Genomic DNA, 19949 nt, shown 5'->3' with positions numbered 1-19949 from the left:
TTTACTAAAAATAAACTATTTATATTATCAATAAGTTACAAATTATAATCATTTGATGTCTTATGAACTTATTACAAACTTATACCATCTATTCTCAAATCTATATAAGTATGTTTTAAAATTTTATACATATAATATGATATATATTTGATCGAGCCTTGTACGTTCATTAGCATATTATTATTTTTAAGCTCAACTTATTTAATAGTCATGCCTAAGCGTAGTCTTAAGCTTGGTTCATTCGCTTAATAAAGGAACATAATTATAGAAACAAGCATTTTTTCCAAATCAAACTCAAATGATTCATTGTTTATTTATGACCCTAAATAGAAGTCTTTTTCCAAGTTTTATTTTTACTCCCCCTTCCCTCAAAGGCATGGCAAAAAAAAAAAAGGCCACCCCGAAATTTTAATGCCCAAAAAACAAAAGGCCACCCCAAGATTATGAAATCTTAGAAAGGAATTCAGCTTGAGACTTTTTATTTAATGATAATTCAGCTTGAGACTTTTGTTCCCTACAAAAACAGATGTGACAATCATTATCGAACATGGGTGACACCCCATAGTTGACACTTTAGACCCCCTCCCAATCCAACTACTCCCAAGTTCTTCATTATAAATGTTCCCCCATGTGCATTGTACAAAGTCCCCCCCATAAAAAACTCCTTTATGAAACACCCAGAAATTCTTCAAATGCGTGCGTGTTTAAGCGGCCTCACTGTTTTTCTCCTACTAATCTCAACCACTACTCATGCTTTAACAAGGCCAAGCCAGCGGCTAAGCCTAGCAAACCAGTTTCTGGCTCCACATAACGCAGCTCGTTCAGCACTTGGACTCCAACCATTGTTGTGGGATGCAAAGCTTGCACGCTATGCACAATGGTACGCTAACCAAAGGCGATTCGACTGTGCTTTGCAGCACTCTAATGGCCCTTATGGTGAGAACATTTTCTGGGGTAGTGGAGATGGTTGGACACCTTCTCAGGCCGTCATGGCTTGGATTTCAGAGCGTCAATGGTACAATTATTGGTCTAACTCTTGCGCCGGTGGACAAGAATGTGGGCATTATACACAGATAGTTTGGAGCTCTACAAGAAGAGTTGGGTGTGCTAAGGTGACTTGTTTTGGGGGTAGGGGGGATTTTATGACTTGCAACTATGACCCTCCTGGAAATTATATTGGAGAAAGGCCATATTGATGTTGTAAGAAATTTGATTTCGCAATATACTTCTTTTTATGGAAATGGAATTTGTTGGGGCTACTTACTATACTGTGTATTATTGATGGGGGTTATTGTGGACTCTTTAATGTCCATTTATTACAATGTACGTAAATTGTTGTGAAATGATCAGTTATTTATTTCACCTTGCTAAGAACAGAGGTCCTAGTTTTGACTTTTGAGGAAAAAAAATAGTGTTGTCTAGTGCTCATGGAGATCTGTTTCCATCATTCCATGTTTATGCACGGCAGCTGCGGCCAATTTTAATGGGCAGTGAGCATTGGGCTTGGCAATGCTCTTTGCCACTGTGCTACACAACATCTCATTGGCTTGAGCTTTCAAGTTTCAGTTCCATCGTGGCTCTATACCCTTTAGCTTCCCCTTACTAATAGTATTCGCAATACACACACCAACATTTCAAGAGTAAATTATTCAATATTATGAGAATACAGTTAGCTTCCCCTTACGAAGACCCATTTTTTTATATGAGAGAAGAAGCTCCACATCATTGTTCTAAAATATAACATTTATAGGGTCTTCATCTATTCAGCTCACTTTTTAAACCCAAAAAAAAAAAAAAAAAAAAAATCTTTGGGTCTTTATATCATCTTGTGGGCTACTTCTTACATATATTTTTTCCGAGTAAGTCTGTTGATAACTTCATATAGCCCCTAAACTATTATAAGAGTGAGTTAGAGTATTCTTCTTAAGTGTACTTGTACAGTTGTACTCACTTTGATAATGTTTTTGTGTACTTGTTTCTTTTTTGGATAATTTGGTGATTGGAGCTTGGAGGAAAACTTCAACACTAAACTAATTTTTTTGTTATAAAATATCTATAAAAAAATACGAGTTAAGTTACAAGACTTTTGTCCTATAGTATTTACCAAAAAATAAAATAGAAACATCTTAAATAAATTTTGTAACATTTTGAACTTTCCAACCCACATAATTATAATTAATGTTGTAAATAACTAAAGATTTCACTTCCAATAGAAAATCCAACCACTTACTTTACATATTTGGCCTTCAATACAAATAGACAGCCATAGACTTACACATTGAAACTTCTTTTAAGAAACCTTATTCATAAGCTAAGTTCCCCACTAGGTTAACACACTCAAGTCCCCAAATATAATGAGAGTATTTTTTGTCTTATTCGATTCATGGTTCCAAACACTATGATACCCATGGCCGGCCACACATCCTACAACTATGAGCACAAATATGACAGACAAAGCTATCCTAATGTATAATGTAAGAGTTTCACACACCCAAAGTCCAATTTCATCAATATGGTCGCTCGCCAACATAATTACCCACAGGATCATAATTGCATGTCATAAACACATCTCCCTTGTCACATACAACTCGAGCACATCCAATCCTTCTCGTAGTACTCCACACAATTTGTGTATAGTGCCCACACATTTGACCAGCCTCACAAGTGTTTGTAGCATAAGTATAATACTTCTCCTCTTCAGCCCAAGCGTTCACGGCATCAATTGGAGTCCATGTAGAGCCACTGCCCAAAAATACGTTCTCTCCTAGCTTAAAATCATCTTCTGGGAATGAATGTTCTAACTTGCAATCAGCTTTTCTTTGACCAGCCCACCATTTTGCATAGTTTTCAAGCTGAAAATCCCATGTCAATGGTAGCTCCCACTTGTATGCCCTCACCATGTTGTGTGCAAACAAGAATTGTAGTGACTCTCCAATGCAACCCCAGCATAATTCCTTAGAAACTTTGTATATGGTATCATTGTCTGGCTTTTTCAAAGGTGTTTTGGCTATTGGAGAAGATTGGGAAGTGACTAAATGATTGTTGCTAGTGAGAGTAATGAAGAGGAAGAGGAAGATAAGCAAATAGGGTCTCATTTTTTATTTTTTTTCTTCTTTGTTGTGGCACTAATGGACCTAGGGATCTAATTGTTATATATATATATAAGAATTTCTTAGATATGATAAGGCACTGCAAAGTTGTGGAGCGTGTGGTACGTGCACCAATTGAGAGGTGGTTGGACCATGTGTTATATTTTTGCTTGGTGGGTGTGATAGAATCGCTTTGATGGGTCGTGAGCAATGAGTTGTGATAGCTAGGAACAATCTGTGATTGAAATGTTCTCGTGAGCTAGGCCATGTTGAGCCCGTGAGCTCTATGTTGTTTGTATTACGGGACATCGGTGCCCACCATGGTGCATTCTAGAATTTAATATGTGGTCTAAGAAAATAGACGTACGTGTTAGCAAAGTGCATGGTAATTTTTTATCCCACAACCACAAGTTCCTAAATAGTGCAAATGATCCAAGATAAATTCCAAGCCGTAAAAGGTAAGGTAGCTTGGTTAAAATGTTATACATGCCTCTTTTATTTTCCTTTCTTCGTTTTTAATCTTTTATTACTATTTAATTTAATCTAAGTAAACTTTTTAGAGTTTGTAAGGTTCGGAGGGATTGTGCATTTCACAGGTTTGGTCTTATCTTTTATCTCTAAAAAGCTCTGAAAAAATAATAATAAATAAATAAAATTAGATACAAAATTCGGGATTTTTTTTTTTTATAGAGGATATGTAGAATCCTGGGAGAACAAAACAAACTTCAAACGTTAGCGGGTGTTTGGTATACCCACTCAAACACACATTTTCAGTTTTTAAACAACATTAAACACATTTTCACCTACATGTATTTCCACATATGTTTTCAAATAATAAAACGCATGTTTTCAAACCCATGTAACAAACACTCCCTAGGTCTTCTCTTTTTTGTTTTTTGTTTTGTTTTGTTTTTTTTTTTTTGGGTAAAAAAGGTTAGGTCTTAGTGACTGTTTGGATTCGGCTTTTTGCGTCCACGTTTTGCTTTCAACGCGTTTCAGCCCTTTTTTTTTTTGGTAGCTGCACTTGTTGACTTTTTGTCCGTGAACAGTGCATCCGTTCACTGTTCACGGACCCACAAATTTCACTTTTTAACAACTTTTTCATTAAAAATGGGTCCCACAGTACTATTCACACATTAAAAAATTATTTTGCTACAATGTTTTCAGTTTCAACAAAATAAATTCTATCCAAACAGACCCTTAATCTTGTCATTATCTCTAAAGATTTACGTTTGACCGTTACTAAAAGTCTTTTAGTCTCTCCCCCACCCCCCAAAAAAAAAAAAATTATATATATATAAACAATTTAGAAATGATGAGGCCCATATTGGAGAAGAAAAGGTAAAATAATTGAGCAACCCAGCCCCCATTTCATAAAAGTCCATTTGCTGCAAAATCTTGAAAACCAACCCTTCAAACAGTACCCATTTGCTGGATCAAATAAAACTAGCGCCACATTTATATTTTATTAAAAACTGAAACGGCCCACCTTTTCTTACTTGGACCAAGCCCAAGTCTTGGGTAGACTTGTTTTTAGGACTGTTTATTCGTGTTTTAAAAAAAGGGAAAATTTTTTTTTTTTTTGAGAAACAAAAAAAATAAAAAAATAAAAAGTGGCATTGAGACAAAAGTCATTTTTATTTGTAGCTTTTACAAACCGAATAAGAGATAATTTTTTTTTAAGGACTTAAGAATCCCAAATTTGGCTAAGTAATTAACATTAAAATCAACAATCAAGTCTCTAGTATAAATAGCATCAATAATTAAGCAACAGATAATCATAATCAACATCAAAACCCAAACTTGATCTACTTCGTTTAGTTTTCCTTATAATTTTCCTTTAAGTTATAAATTTAGTTTCGTCTATAATATAACCACGTTTCTTGTTAATGCAAGTTCTACTCATTATTTTTTTTTTGATCAATTTACTTTTATGTGAAGATTGTATTTGAATTAGCTTAGCTATTTTAATATACAATAGGAAATAATATATGGATCACATTTAATTATGCAATTCTTATAATCTTTGAACATGCTTTGGTTAAAACTTAAAATTCTCCTGTGTCAATTTTTGTTTTTGATAATTTGATAGTTACAATAAAAATGAGGGATTTAAATCATAAATATTTGCTTTAAAAACATCAAAATATACATATTTAATTCAACAATTTTTTATTTATCTCTCCAAAGACAATTCTAGATGTCAAGAAAAATCCTTAATAAACACCAAGAAATTATTTAGTACACACTACACATTCTCTCATAAAAATAAACTCTACAAATAGATTAACTTTTTTTTTTTTTTTTTTGATAGATATTACACATAAATGTAATAGATAGATATTACATTTATGTGACAGATTTTTTTTTTTTTTTTTTTTGGAGAAAAAAACAGGGGGTGTACGAGGTAATTTTCGATTAACACCCCTTCACCAAGTTAGACTCTAGAGTCCTTTGGTTTTTACTTTTTATAGCTAAATTCTTCTAGAGCCCATCGACATCGAAATTGAGGAAACTCGTTGACTAGATTATGACTATAACTCTATAAGTTAATTAGAAATTTGCACGTGAACAAAATAACAAAATTTCAACTTTTCTGTTTGTTTTTTTATTTTTTATTTTTTTTTTCCAATAAAAAACAAAATGGTAGATTATACCTTTTTATTATCCCTATTAAGATGTTGGAGATTTTTTGAGTAATTGACTAACTCCGGATATATTATTAAAATATCTCATCTAACATTTAACCTACAATGTTTAGAGTAACATACAAAAATGTTTAGCCAATATCATTGTAATTCAACTTACATATTTTGGTGCTTTTTACGCAAATGTTTAGATTCACAAGAAACCAAGACAAGGTAACAAAGCTACTCACTCATTTGTTAGCAAAGTGGGGAATGTCCAGCTCTAAGTTGGGTTTGTTTGCTACTTGGGAACTTACTCCAAATTTGGTTTCTTATGAATGTCCTATTCCTTAGTGTCTTGCTTTTGTTCTAGCTTGTTGATTAGTTTTGTTTTCGGTTAGTTGTTTGGGATAGTTTTGTGTATTGTTGTTAGACAAAATGTAAGTACAATACTTAGATAATGTTCTTTAAATTCCCCTCTTAAGATTCAGTCATATAACTTTTTTCTCATGTGATGGAAATATATTTTTAACTAAGTATAGTTACATGGCTGAATTTTAAGAAAGGGAACTTAAGAGACAATACATAAATACTATACCTATGTTTTGCCAATTGTTATTAGGTTCAATGTTATCTATTGTATGTATTTGTAGTTCTCTACTTTATTTGTTTGAATGTTATTTACTGTTTAGCCCCAAAAAAAGAAGATTTAGCCAACTTCACTAAATCCTAAAGAAAAGCATTTAAAAAGAAAATAAAGAAAACAATAACTTGGGAATTTTTAATTCAACTAACATATTTTAATATTTTTAATAAAAACATTTAGATTCAAATTCTTTTTATGAGAATAACAAAAAAATTCCTTTTATGAGACCATCGCATTCTATGATTGAAAAAAAAAAAAACAACAACAATACATAATTATGTAACATTAATTATGATACTCACAAAAAATAGTATTATTGTATAAATAAAACGTGAACACCCTTTTTTGAATGGTCCATCTATACCCAGATGATATTTTTAGCTGTTTTGTCCATTTATGATTGATTTAGTAGTAGATAACCATAAATAAAAGAAAAAAGACAAAAAAAAAATCAATTTATTTTTAACCACAGTGAACTTTTTTTTTTTTTTTTAATTTAAATTTTGGGTCTAAATTTCAACTATAAAAGAGGTTGAAGTTTGAAGAGTCGAACGGCCCCAACCTGAAATAAGAAACCGTCAAAAAAAAAAAAAAAAAAAAAAAAAGCTTGAAATTTGAGTAGTCTCCGAAAGAACCACCAATAATGGTGCGTCTCTATATTTTTTTAACTGTAAAAACTAAAAAACAGTATAAATAATCTCCGCTCTTCCATTACCGTACCTTCTAGAGTCGTAAACAGTAGCAGTACAAACTCCCCCAAAACCCAAAGAAACAAAAAGAACTTTTCGTTCCTACTTGTCACACTTTCGGCTCTTTCTTCCTTTACACACACCATCCATTTCCTTTTTAACATTCCTTTTTCCTTTTTCTCACATTCTTCGTTCCATGATCGCCACAACTTCTCCTCTTCTAACCGCTTCAGCAGCTTCATCCTCATCATCATCATCATCATCATCACTCGCACCCGCATTTTCCAAACCGATCCGAAGCGAATCGGCGTTTTTATTAAGCGTAGGGTTTGGATTCTCGTCTCCGACTTCCAGGCCTTTGGTGGCGGCGGCGGCGGCGAGCAGCTCCGGTAAGAGCATGGAGGTGTTGAGGAAGATTGGCGGTGGCTGCTTCAAGGGCAAAGACAGCAAGGGCGTCATCAAGGTCGAGGCCGATAGCGGCGGCGAGGACGTCTTCCAAGTCTCCTCTGGGGCGCTCCCGGACCACCTTGTCGTCATGGTTAATGGACTTATTGGCAGGTACCATTAATTTTTTTTAATTTTTCGAGCTTCAATTCGGTTTTCCGGTTCAACTTTTACGTTGAAATCAAAATTAGCTCACATTCATGTATCGTTTGAATAGCTGGTAAGAGTAGAAAAGGAAAAAAAATAAGACCTTGCAAATTTGACACCATTAAGCATAGCCTTAAAAGCTTAAACTACTTGTGAAATTTAAAATTTTAAAAAAAAAAAAAAATGCAAAAGATGGTAGTTGTTTGCTTTGATCAGGAAGGTGCTTTGTCTTGGATTTTAACTACTGCTTATGAGCTATGACTTGCGTTTTGCAAGCATCAACTTTATTTTCGAGAGGGTAAAACTTAGTTACAATACTTAGGAGCTGTTACTTAGATTCCCCATTCTGCCACATGGTTGAAGAGTATTTTTAGTTAAGTACAGCCACACGGCAGAGCTTAAAGAACAGCAGTTAAGTATTGTACCTAAGTTTTGCCATTTCGAGGGATATATACTAGATTCTAGAACTAGATATAGGAGGAGAAACCCATTTCTTCTTAAATGAAAAAATAAACATAATAATTCCTTTATTATTATTATTATTGGTAAGTTAAACTTCCACCTAGTGGGTCTTAAATCCATGATCTCATCGTCCACCTAGCATTTGCAAGTGGAGGAGGTGCCAATTTAGCTAGAGCTCATTGGCAAAGGAAACTGCAATATTTCAGGACATGAACTATAGCAAAAGGATCAAATGATTACAATCAAAGAGAAGTAGACTTTATACTCCCTAAAACCCTTTTCCGGGCAGAGGAACCGCTTCCTTAAAATTATGGCTAAAGCTAAAGCGGTATAAATTAATCACCTTTTTTTATCCAAGCCCCAATGACAGCTCAAATTAATTATCGGTTCCCTCTATTGGGTCCAGTAAATCCTTGTTGAAATGGAGCGGTTGGTTAAGGCTATGCCTGGACACCATCATATTTAACCTTCTAATTTGCCAGGCATGTGATCATATTTATATACAGTTGAAAAAACATTCCATTGGAGGTAGTAAAATTTACTAGAATGCTATTCCAACATTACCCAAATTGCTGAAGGCTGAAAGGAAAGTAACAGGTGTGAGCTTTATCTAGTAATGTGGGGTATAAGTTTCAGTTGGGAGGCCCTTGATCTCTAGCTCCAATGACTCCTCCTCTTCCTAGAAGAATGAGGTAGAGAGTGAGGTTATGGGTTAAAGAACCACTGTGTGTTTTTGTGTTAATTTCCAAAGAAAAAAATTCAGGTCAGAAAAATAATTTTTTTCAAAGTTTCTGGGCTTGGTTTAAATGTTTTGCGTAAAATATTTCTTCCTCCTATTCCAATGGCATAATTTTGTCTTCAATGGTGAAAACTTTCCATGTAGCAGGTATACAGTATCTATCTAAAATTGTCATGTAAGTTTTCACACAAACTTGACACAATTTTGCAGTCAATCTTATCTTACAGAGATGTGTGACTGCTTGAGTTACTTGTTACAAGGTCATTGTGTCATATATCTCATCTTTTGTGTCTTCTTTGTTAAATAAGTATCTTTGACACATTTAATGTACTTAACCTGCCCTTAGTCTGAGATCTTTTTGTCTTTCCTGGCCTTCTCAATCTTCCATCTCAGATTTTATTTTCATATAAGTGATCATTATGTTCTGTTAGATAATAGTTGCTCAACAAAAGAGCTCTGATTGTACATACTCTAATACAGCTTTTTTGTGTTTTCAGTGCCTCAGATTGGAGATATGCGGGAGAGCAGTTTGTAAAGAAGCTCCCTGATAAAGTAATTGTGCACCGTGAGTTCTCCTTGTCACATGTGATTCCTGCTTTACCTGCACGTTAAAGCTTTCTTAATAATCTTATAGGATGCTAATTAGATATCTGAGTATTTTCAACTAATCATACGCAGTTGATAGAATGCTGAAGAGAATAGCTTTTCATTTCAATTTTGTTCTTTGGGATGACTTTTTACTTTCAGATTGACATAGATACATTTATAATCTTCTACAAGCAGATGTGGCTAATTTTACTCCACTTTTTATCTGACTATGTTGATAAAGTTTTCCCTGTTTAACTGGAATTTGTTGAACAAGAGTTTCAAAATCATCGTGTATTTTTTAAATTCTCATGTTTTCCTACTTTATAGAGGTATACGCAAATATATCCGCTTTTAGCAACTTTACCAAATGCTTTAGGATTGTGAATCGATTTGCATATTCATGTAGTGACCTGGCATCATCAAGGCTTCCCTGCTGCACTCATATGCTGTACTATGCATTATGCCACAAAATTTGCATGGGGGACAATTTAATTTGGGGTGATAACATCTCAAGTTGCAAGTTTTTACTGATATGGGTATAGCATATACTACCAAGGATTTATGAACAACATGTAAGAGAGAGAGAGAGAGAGAGAGAGAGAGAGAGAGAGAGAGAGAGAGAGAGAGAGAGAGAGAGAGAGAGAGAGAGAGAGAGAGAGAGAGAGAGTTATGTCAATAAGTTCTTTTAATTTTTCGTTAATGAACCAAATGTTTAGTCTTGAATTAAGTTAAATTAAATTCACCGATCAAAAAATCTAAACTAAATTCAGCCAAACTTTTTTAGATAAGTAATGAATTTTATTTCGAAAGCACAAAAAAGAATTATCCTATTAGACAAGGTGTATGCAAAGGAATAACTAGAAAGAACAAAGAAAGATAACATCTGAAATATAAATCATCTAGGAAGTCCTTGAAAACGAGTATGGAGAAATAATGGAATATGAAGTCTAGTTGTATAAGGTTCTGAGAAAAGCAAACCCGAAATGTGGTATGACTAACACCTTTCTGTCAAAAGTTCGCCTATTCGGCTCTTTCCAAAGACACCATATAAGGCCCAAAGGAGCTATCGATTAACTTCTCCATTATTGAGTTTTCCCAACTTCCTGTTCCAAGAAGCCAACATGGCATTCACTAACTGAGGCATTGTCCAACTAACATCAAATAGGCATAACAATATACCCCGCAAATCCCTAGCAATAAATAAGTGTAGAAGAATGTGATCCACAAAATCCCCATTGGAATCACACATACAAAACCACTCCTCAATTTTTATTTCCCTTTTCCTCAAATTTTCTGCTGTCAATATTTTCCTTAGTGCCTCTGTGAAGAGAGCAACTCTAGGTGGAGCTCAATCTTTCCATATGGTCTTCCAAGGAGGTAACTTCCTCATCCCCTGATCTTAGAGCCTTATAATAACTTTTAACTTGGAATTCATGCTTAGGCAAGGGATGCCACACCATTCTATCAAAATTATTTGGTAATTAGGTTCAGAAATTTGGCTAAAATTGACCAAAATCTGGAAATTTTTTGGGGAATAAACTTTAAAATAAGTGTATACTTATATCAACTTTATAAAGAATTTTGGCAATTAATTTACAAGGTATGGCTTTGTTTGGGTGAATATTTGATATAGAAAAAGAAATAATAAATTATTGTCCAAATTCTTGAATATTTTGAATTAATATGAATTTAGGATGAAGTCAAAGTGGGTAGTTACTTTATAAATGTAACTCGTTTCATTTTTCTCAGGATTGTTAAAGCTAATTATATTCTCTATGCTCTCTATACTCCAGTGATTCATTATTAAGCCTTCTGAAGTCTACAAATTCTTGCCTCCTAATATGCCTTTCAATGGCTCTATTAATGTACTTAATGTGTTGATCAAGAACATAATTGTTTTTTGACTTGATACCTTTTAAGCAGGCAGTGAGTGCAATTCTTCGAGATTGACATTTGATGGAGTTGACTTGATGGGTGAGAGGCTTGCTGAAGAGGTATTTGGTAATAATGTTATGACCTTATGTTTCCAGGATTAATTGATATATTGAACTTCACTTATCTCAATTTTCCTAGGTTATTGTTGCTATTGTTGTTTTTGTTATTATTAATTACTAATTTGGGAATACCTTTGCAACATCAATCTTGAGTGATAGAGCATTACCCGATGCAGGTCTTAGCTGTTGTAAGACGTAGGCCTGAGGTTCAGAAGATCTCTTTTGTAGCACACTCTTTAGGAGGCCTTGTTGCAAGGTATGCCATTGGGAGGCTGTATGAACACTCTTCAATAGTGAAAACTGCAGCTCTTACTGGAAACCCTATAAGTGAAGAGCACAAGAATTCTATGGTGCAAGGCCATGAGCAGCCTCATGAACCTAAAATTGCTGGGTTGGAGCCCATGAACTTTATAACATTTGCAACACCGCATCTTGGTTCAAAGGGACATAAACAGGCAGGTTCAGCTTGCTCCTAAATGCTTATATGCAATTTGAGCACCATCATACATACATACATACATGCATGCAAGAATGCATATTCTGTATCATTTTTTTTTTATCAATGTAATGATTATTTGGTAACTTTTTTTTTTTTTTTTTTTTGAGTGAGATTATTGATAACTTGACCCATGGGAAAATGTATAAAGCATTAAGGGAAAAATTCATTGGCAGTTCTTACTAAGTTAAAGAAGGTTGTGAATTTTTTTTATTGGTAAATTACATACACCTAGTGGGTCTTGAACCCACAACACTCACCCTCCACCTATCACTAGCAAGGGGAGGAGGTCCCAATTGAGCTAGAGCTCACTAGCAAAAGAAGGTTGTAGATGTGGATTATCATATTTACAAATTCACTTGGTTCAGATTCTTTAGAAGAAAGCAAATACATGGTTTTTGTGATTATTGGTATGATGATAACTGAAGAACATTGAGATCACCACTAGATCGCACCTTGATGAAGTTTTAATTATCTTGTGTTCTCATTATGTTATTAGAGAATTTTTCTATAATGAGACTATTAATCTCAATATATTTTTATTTATATATGCATCTGATGGATTACATGTATCCAGTACAATGACCCTTGCATTTTGTTATCTTGTTTTTGTATTTACAGCTCCCATTTCTCTGTGGTCTTCCTTTTCTCGAGAGAAGAGCATCTCAAACTGCACACTTGGTTGCTGGGATGTCTGGGAAGCATTTATTCCTCATGGACAAAAATGATGGGAAACCTCCTCTCCTCCTTCGAATGGTTAATGATTCTGAGGACCTAAAATTCATGTTAGTGTCAATTTATCCACAACACTGATCAGTTGACCAAATAGCATTGAATTCTAAGAATTTAATTGTTACAATTTCCAGTAATTTGTGACTAATGACCTGTGTAGATCAGCTTTACGTGCATTCAAAAGGCGTGTGGCTTATGCAAATGCAAATTATGACCGTATCCTCTTTTGTATTTAAGACAGCTATTGGATTTTGAATGTTGTGTTTAAACATAAGGTCCTATCTTTGCTTTTTATATGATCTTATGTCAACCTTAACTTGTCATAAAGATATGGTTGGCTGGAGAACGTCATCAATTCGGCGTCAAAATGAACTTCCGAAGGTTTGGTTTGAGTTTTGGTCTTATATACATTCTAATGCATTATTATTCCCATTAATATGTACATGTTTTATATAATACCAAACACTTAATTTTTTTTCTTTTTTTCATTTGCAGTCCAATCTTCTTGTAACAGATGAGAGATACCCACATATTGTATATGTTGAGCGAGAAACCATGGATGACGTTTGCAACAAAGCATCTTTAGTTGCTGGGAACCAAACGATTGACTTAGAAGGTTTGTCAAACCTTTTACCTTCTTTTATTTTTTTTGGTGTTGCTTAGTTTTTGGCTTTAGTTTTCCAGGGATGGACACAACAGTGCCAGCCTAAAAATTTGAGCTTTGGTTTCTGTGCATTGTTGGTGTCTCTTGGAGATGAGGATGGTAGGATGTGATACAATAAAAATAAGACAAAGAAACAAATTCCAAGTTCAAAGCATATGGTTGGAGGTTCAAAAATTAATTAACTACAACAATGAACATCATCATTCCCATATTACTAATTACCTTTATCATAGATATTATTACCTTCCCTACCATCTTCACCATTCCCAAAGGTTATTTGGGGTATAATTGTCACCTTAAAGAAAATAGAATTTGCCCAAGATTGGGTTATGTAATTGCAGCACAAGATATTGGGCCTCTTCTTTCTTAAAGCTTTAAATGAATGGGTAGCCAATGTTGGATTTTGTCGAGTTGTTAAACTTTAGATGTGTTTTCTTCTGTTTTCTCATGTAGACATCCAGTTTACAAGGGTGGCTCACCCTGTTTGCGCTCTTTAAATACATGTTTCTGTCCCAATTTGTCTCCTTTTCCTTTATTTAGGCTTGTTTCCTGACCATGGTTCTCTTCTCATGATGTTTTCTACACTAGCAATCGTATAAGTTTTGTGTTATAATAATATTCTATTAAACATCATTTGATTTCCCAATTGCTACTTGATGATTGCTAATAATGTTGTCAATACTGTGCGAACACTTCCAATTTATCTAAACTCCTTAAGTTCAATAGGTGGCACCTTTATTGGATTCTTGCACTTCAATGGTGCATAAGTGCATTCTAATTAGATTTGGAAATACTTACCAATCAAACCACAAAAGGATGGGGGATGTAACTCTTGTTTATTATTGTATCTACATTTTTATTTCTTATCGGTAGAAAAAGAGTTATATTAATGAGATATTATTGGGCATCAATGAAGCTTATGGGCAATATACAAGAGAGATGCCTGGAATTAAAATCTAAAATTACATAACTCCAAAAATTCCACAAGAGAAGAAACTGACAAAATTTAAGCGATGCAGAAATACAATATATTGTATAACTCATTTACAGTTAAAATGAAATGTGCTGCTTACTGTTACACATATACTCTCTATGTGTCTTACTGTTAACTTCTTGACCATAGTGTTTGATCTGCATATGCCTGACAATATTTTTTCTGTAACATTTATTCTTAAGTTCTTTTTCCATTTCACTTCTGGTTATTTATGAGTATTCTTCTTTCCTTATATGTAGAGGAGATGATTAGAGGTCTCACTCAGGTAACTTGGGAACGTGTGGATGTCAGCTTTCAGAAAAGTAGACAGCGATATATTGCTCACAATACCATCCAGGTAAGTTCTGAGTCTTGGTAGCTTTTCTATAAGCTGAAAGCTCTAAAGCATTCTTCCTAGTGATTTTTTCTTTTGACTTGTGTTCTGAACACCTCCTTCAAATGGATGGGAAATTCTTGTTGTTCCTGTAGGACATGTTAACTTTGATGTCATTGATTGAGATAGGTTGTGCCTTCTCCAGATGTTAGTCTTAATGTGCCTAATTTTCTCTTCATCTTTTATTTTTTTTCCCTTTTTTTCCTGAAATGTGCTCCATAGCTGTAAATGTGCCTAGTTGAGCATACAACTTGTCCTGCAGGTTGTGTGAACACAAATCCCTGTGCTGAGGCAGCTGCCTTAGGTAGATACTATGATATGAGTGTAGCAGGTCACAAGCTTGTCTTGTCTTTGGGTCAAACTGGTCAAACCAAACCAATAGGTATTATATCTGTAGATTCTGTACATACCTCAGAGATCATCTTAACTAAAGAAGAGTAATTGATATCCAAGTCTAAATTATTAGTAATTGGATGCTGTAGTTATTTATGTCCAAGTGTAAATTAGTAGTATTTGCCTACTTGGCAGCTTTAGTTCTTTTTCTTCTTGTTTTAGTTTCTTTCCACATTGCATCCTGAACTTGAAAACTATACAGTATAACCAAGTCATTTTAAACCTTGAAGAGGTCTAGTTCAAGATTCTTTAAGTGGCTGTAACATATAATAATGAGGAAAATACATAAAATATGGTCAAACTGCTGGCCAGTAACAAATGTATGATGTTTTGATTTTTTTTTTTTCCTTATTATCTACTTGTGTTTTCAGGTGAAGAGCTATTGGTTAAATTCAGATGGTGCTGATGTGGTTTTCCATATGATTGATAACTTCCTTCTCTAGTCCCTATACTAGTTTGGGTCCTCAATTGATGATCTGATGATGGGTTAGATTGCATTGCTATTATGAGTACCTTGCCCATTGTCTCACTTCGGGATGTTATGGTGTATATTTCATGTCAAGTTGGAGAAGTAGGGAGTTTCACTGAAATGTTGCTACCTATTTCCTAATAGGTTTGTTTGCTTTCATATTTGATGCCAATTAGCTTTTCATTTTTGTAATCATACCTAAACTTTATTTTTTTTAGTTAATGAAATTTAACTTAATTTGATGAAAAGGTTTCTTAGTGTTTATATGATAACCTTAATGGTGGACTAAACATGAAGTAGCATTATACTAAATGACCCAAATGTATGCATCCTGTTTTAGTAAGATTTTACAGGATGGTGTTCTACAATACACTTAAGGGTTTCTGAACTTCAATATCTAATAAACATATGGCGCTTTATATCAGATTGTTCCTCCCAAAAAACTTTTCTTTGTAGTTAAAACAAAAAAGAAAGGAAGAAGAAGAAGAAAGCTCTCAAAAATAAGCTGAAATGTCATTTTTATTTTCAAACAATTGCTCCTTGGTTTAACTCCCTCTTTGTCACTCATAGTTTCTAATCTAGAAAGCATGGATACAGTAAAGTGGGCCACAGACATGCCTCAGACATGGCTGCCCCTGGAGTGTCCGGCGAAGGGAGGGAAAAAAAAAAAAAAACAAATGAGGACACAAGTACACGGTTGTGACACAATGAGTAAGGACACAGCTAAGCACCCCCACCCAAAAAAAAAATAAATAAATAAATAAAAAGAAATCTTTTGCACCTCTTTGGTGACCAGTGACAGTGACCCTTAATTAGTTTTTGTTTTATATATTTTCTCTTTGACCCACACTCTTCCCTATTCTCTTAGGCTTTTTCTTCTTCTTCTTCTTATTCCTTTTTTTTTTTTTTTTAAAAAAAAAAAAAACTAAAACGAGACAACTACTGTACTGAGTAATGACTGACTAATAACTACTATTCTGTATTGCTTGGGATCTCTACTAAGTTATAATTTTTTTTTTTTAAATTATTAGGGAGATTTGGTTTGGTAAAGATTGTTTGATACTAACAAATTTTATGGGTTTGTTTAGTTAGACTTAGGTTACTATGTGCGCTCATTTGTTTGTTTAATTATTTTATATGAATAAGTATAATGCTGTTGTGCAGATCATTTACTTACATTAATTTATTTAGTTTTTAAATTGAATTGTTTGTAGGTAAAATGACTACCAAAAAATTGACTGCTGCTAGTGATTTTGGCACTAGTGAAAATTTGACTGCTACTACTAAATTTAGATATGTTTTCAAACATTTTGCTGGTTGTTACTTATTTTTAATATTAACTAATTAATTGTCATATTGTGTCCTAATTTTTCAAGAAATGTTGTGTTGTGTCTGTGTCACTGCTTCCTAGTTTCTTATATTTTCCCAGAGCCAGTCCAAAGCTAGGAGAAAGAAGTGAGGGCTGTAATAGACTGGTGGCCACTAAAATTTAATCAAATCTTATGAATATGGATCCTTTAGATGAGAAAGAATTCATGGAGTTGACCCACATCATTCAGGTTTAGTGAGATGAGTTAAATGGTTGGGTTAGTGGTTAATATTTTTTGGCCCCCTAAAACTCTTTGATTATACATCAAAATGAAGTGAATATATTGATATTCACTCCTCAATGATGTTCCTTCTTAATATGGTTGAGAAGCTTCACTCCTGAATTCTGTTCCTTCTTAATAGGGTTAACGAGCTTTGATAAGAATAATTATCAATGTTTCATGTTTAAGTGTATTTCACATTGTTACTTTTGCAGTCAGTAGACATTTGTGGAGTGTCCTTTTCCTTTACTGTCTTTTGGACACAATTTTTCTTCCTCCTGATATTTGACATAAAGAATTTGCTGGGTTTATAATATATTACTCCCTTAATCCTAACTTCTAAATTGTTGGTCTTGTTTAGAAAATCCAACTTTTTAAAGGAAACATTGTTAAATGCATTATCTTTTAAATAAAAAGATACAAGTTTCCAAAAGTACCCTCATCAATTTAAATTCTATTGAAAAAAGGGTATTGACTTTTTATACAGAGTTAAAGGTTTGTTTGGGAATTTACATATTGATTTTTCAAAGAGGACTACATTTTGGGACATCTCAAAATGAAATAGAGGACTAAAATCTTTGTCAGCCAAGTTTTGGTAGTGCTAGTTAATCATGACAATAGTTATCAAAGCCAGGAATTAAGTCTAAATTAAGGATTTGTTGGAGAAACTTATGGGACTTCAATTATAATCAAAACTGTGCTCTATAGAGCTTCAACTTGACAATTGAGTAAATCCATATTGTGAGATAAATTGGAGTGAGCTTGGATGAGCTTTGTTAATTTGCTTATTTGCTGAAAATACTGTAAAAAATAAGGGAAAAAAAGCTTTTTAAGGTGTGAGCCGTATCTAGGAATCAAGTACCCACTCCTTGACACATGGTAAAACACCATTAATGTCAAGAACACCATCTAATGTACAATTATATTGACGTTTATGCATTAGTCCTTGAGTACTATGGCAGGCAAAAATAAGTCAAGCTTGCTTTTTTTCCCACACAATTAATTTATAGAGGTGGGATGCTAATCAACCTTTAATACTCCTGTTTAGATGTACTGGATTAACTAGAAAAGAAAGGATTAACGTTAAGCATAAGTGAATGGCATGAGAGTTGGTTAAAAAGAGCCTCAGATGGCTTATATTATGTTCCTCAGGTTTGGTCCGAGATACCGATTATACTTGTTTTTGGATTACAACCACACTCTTATATTTCTCCCTGTCCTCAAATGTCTCATCCCCTTTTCACAAAGATATAGTCTCCCAAGTTGTATCTTAGCCTTCCACTTGGAGGGTTTGGGTTCATTTCCCTTGATATTTGTCCCATCAAGACTTCACTAGAAGGTTTCTGCACCAGGCTATGAGTTGTGATGACACTGTTCAGGGATCATTTCCTCATTAATGCGGCTAGCTAAGTAGGTTCAGAGTATTGAATTTGGAGGTGATGGATGCTTTATCTGCTTTCTTCCCTTCCATGCCTAATGACAAATCTTCCTCTTCTTCCTCGTTTTATGCCCAATGGTCTTCAAAACTAGTCATCGGCCTTTCCGAGGACACGTTAAAATCCTCGGTGTCCTCGGGCATTGCAGCCTCCCTGTGCCTGTGATGAATTGTTTATAACTTTCCCGAGGGCTTGCTGTCAGTGCCTTCCGAGGTCTGTTCTTCTGACATTGGACTTCTCTCACTTGTCCCTGCTCTCGAATACTCGTCCTCCCACAAGTACTATTTGTTTGTCCACTATTCTGCTTTGTGACGTCCCAAAATTCCTCTTTCAATAGATATAATCTTCATAACTTTTTTTAAACTAATCCTTTAGTTTATTTGGAAAGTCAAATACTCTTTTTTATTTTGTTATTTGGAATTTAAATTCAAGAGGGTAATTTTGGAAATTGGTAACATTATATTTCAAAGATTGTACATTAAATGATGTCCCTTAAAAAGTTGAATTTTCAAAGGTAAACAAATAATTGAGGATGGAGGGAGCATTTCATTTCTGAATTCAGCTTTTCTTATTATCTTACGTTTGTTGTGACCAGTACTATGTTTTAGGATGCATTATGATAACTTAAAATGAAGATGTTTCTATAAGTCTGTTATGGATATCAGACAACTTAGGCCTGAAGAAGTAAGAAAGATAAAAGATCTCCTCCTTTTCTTGTAAGACCAGGATTATGTTTTAGGATGCATTATAATAACTTAAATGAAGATGTTTCTATAGGTGTGTTTTTATGGATATCAGACAACTTAGGCATGAAGAATGAAGAAGTAAGAAGGATAAAAGATCCCTTCTCCCTCTGTCTTTGTTTTCTTTATTCTGTCCTTTGATTTTTCTATCACTAGTTCTGTAGATTCCTCTTTTCTTTTTTTGTTCTAATTCTTTTGAGTCTTCCAAGCTAGGTTTACATTTTACTGCTGTCTTATAGATAAACTTGGAAAAGCATGAAACCGCAGCTTGGTTAATATCTGCTATAGCAGGCCATCCCTGAAAATTGTATTTGTCCAAATGTCCAAGAAACTATGAGAGGTTGCTTAGAAATTGTTATGGAAAGCATTATACATATATGGGACAGCCTAAAGTCGGTATGACTTGATCTGTGTATAGATGTTTTGAGTTCAATGAATTGAGACAATGTGTGGTGTTGTTGAACTTAAGTATCGTGTTATGTCCATTTCAATTTTTTATCACATATCTGATGGATGGTTTGGATTGACAGGCAATTTTGATTAGGCTAAGTTTGATTACTCTCTCATTGACCTCATTTTATTGAATATGCAAATTGGATGCATTAAAACAATCCTGTTCTTTGTAGACATTCACC

At 34.0% G+C, this 19949-nt stretch overlaps 3 protein-coding genes across 3 annotated transcripts; 2 read left to right on the top strand and 1 right to left on the bottom strand.

The window, feature by feature from the left end:
• The first annotated feature begins 570 nt into the window (after positions 1-570).
• On the top strand, positions 571-1259 carry LOC126715766 (pathogenesis-related protein PR-1-like). The gene has a single exon (XM_050416545.1). It carries the CDS (start codon positions 669-671, stop codon positions 1194-1196), a length of 528 nt encoding a protein of 175 aa, XP_050272502.1. The 5' UTR covers positions 571-668; the 3' UTR covers positions 1197-1259.
• A 916-nt stretch (positions 1260-2175) lies between these two features.
• On the bottom strand, positions 2176-3132 carry LOC126715765 (pathogenesis-related protein PR-1). Its single transcript, XM_050416543.1, has one exon. The coding sequence runs from the start codon at positions 3093-3095 to the stop codon at positions 2508-2510; it is 588 nt and encodes a 195-aa protein (XP_050272500.1). The 5' UTR covers positions 3096-3132; the 3' UTR covers positions 2176-2507.
• A 3836-nt stretch (positions 3133-6968) lies between these two features.
• Positions 6969-15794, top strand: LOC126715764 (uncharacterized). The gene is made up of 10 exons (XM_050416542.1): positions 6969-7609; positions 9341-9408; positions 11355-11425; positions 11602-11880; positions 12543-12706; positions 12814-12869; positions 12982-13034; positions 13149-13269; positions 14551-14648; positions 15449-15794. The coding sequence occupies exons 1-10, from the start codon at positions 7248-7250 to the stop codon at positions 15518-15520; spliced, it is 1344 nt and encodes a 447-aa protein (XP_050272499.1). The 5' UTR covers positions 6969-7247; the 3' UTR covers positions 15521-15794.
• The last annotated feature ends 4155 nt before the right edge of the window (positions 15795-19949 follow it).

The sequence above is a fragment of the Quercus robur genome, chromosome 2 (genome assembly GCF_932294415.1).
Source record: "Quercus robur chromosome 2, dhQueRobu3.1, whole genome shotgun sequence".
Taxonomy (NCBI): domain Eukaryota; kingdom Viridiplantae; phylum Streptophyta; class Magnoliopsida; order Fagales; family Fagaceae; genus Quercus; species Quercus robur.
The sequence above is the reverse complement of the archived record's forward strand: the minus strand, read 5'-3'. Positions and strand labels throughout refer to the sequence as shown.

Excerpts from the sequence above, each read along its gene's own strand:
- LOC126715765 (XM_050416543.1), bottom strand. The coding sequence starts at position 3,095 with ATGAGACCCTATTTGCTTATCTTCCTCTTCCTCTTCATTACTCTCACT.
- LOC126715766 (XM_050416545.1), top strand. The coding sequence starts at position 669 with ATGAAACACCCAGAAATTCTTCAAATGCGTGCGTGTTTAAGCGGCCTC.
- LOC126715764 (XM_050416542.1), top strand. The coding sequence starts at position 7,248 with ATGATCGCCACAACTTCTCCTCTTCTAACCGCTTCAGCAGCTTCATCC. Across the intron at positions 12,707-12,813 it reads TCTGAGGACCTAAAATTCAT|ATCAGCTTTACGTGCATTCA; the intron begins GTTAGTGTCAAT and ends TGACCTGTGTAG. Across the intron at positions 13,035-13,148 it reads GTCAAAATGAACTTCCGAAG|TCCAATCTTCTTGTAACAGA; the intron begins GTTTGGTTTGAG and ends TTTCATTTGCAG.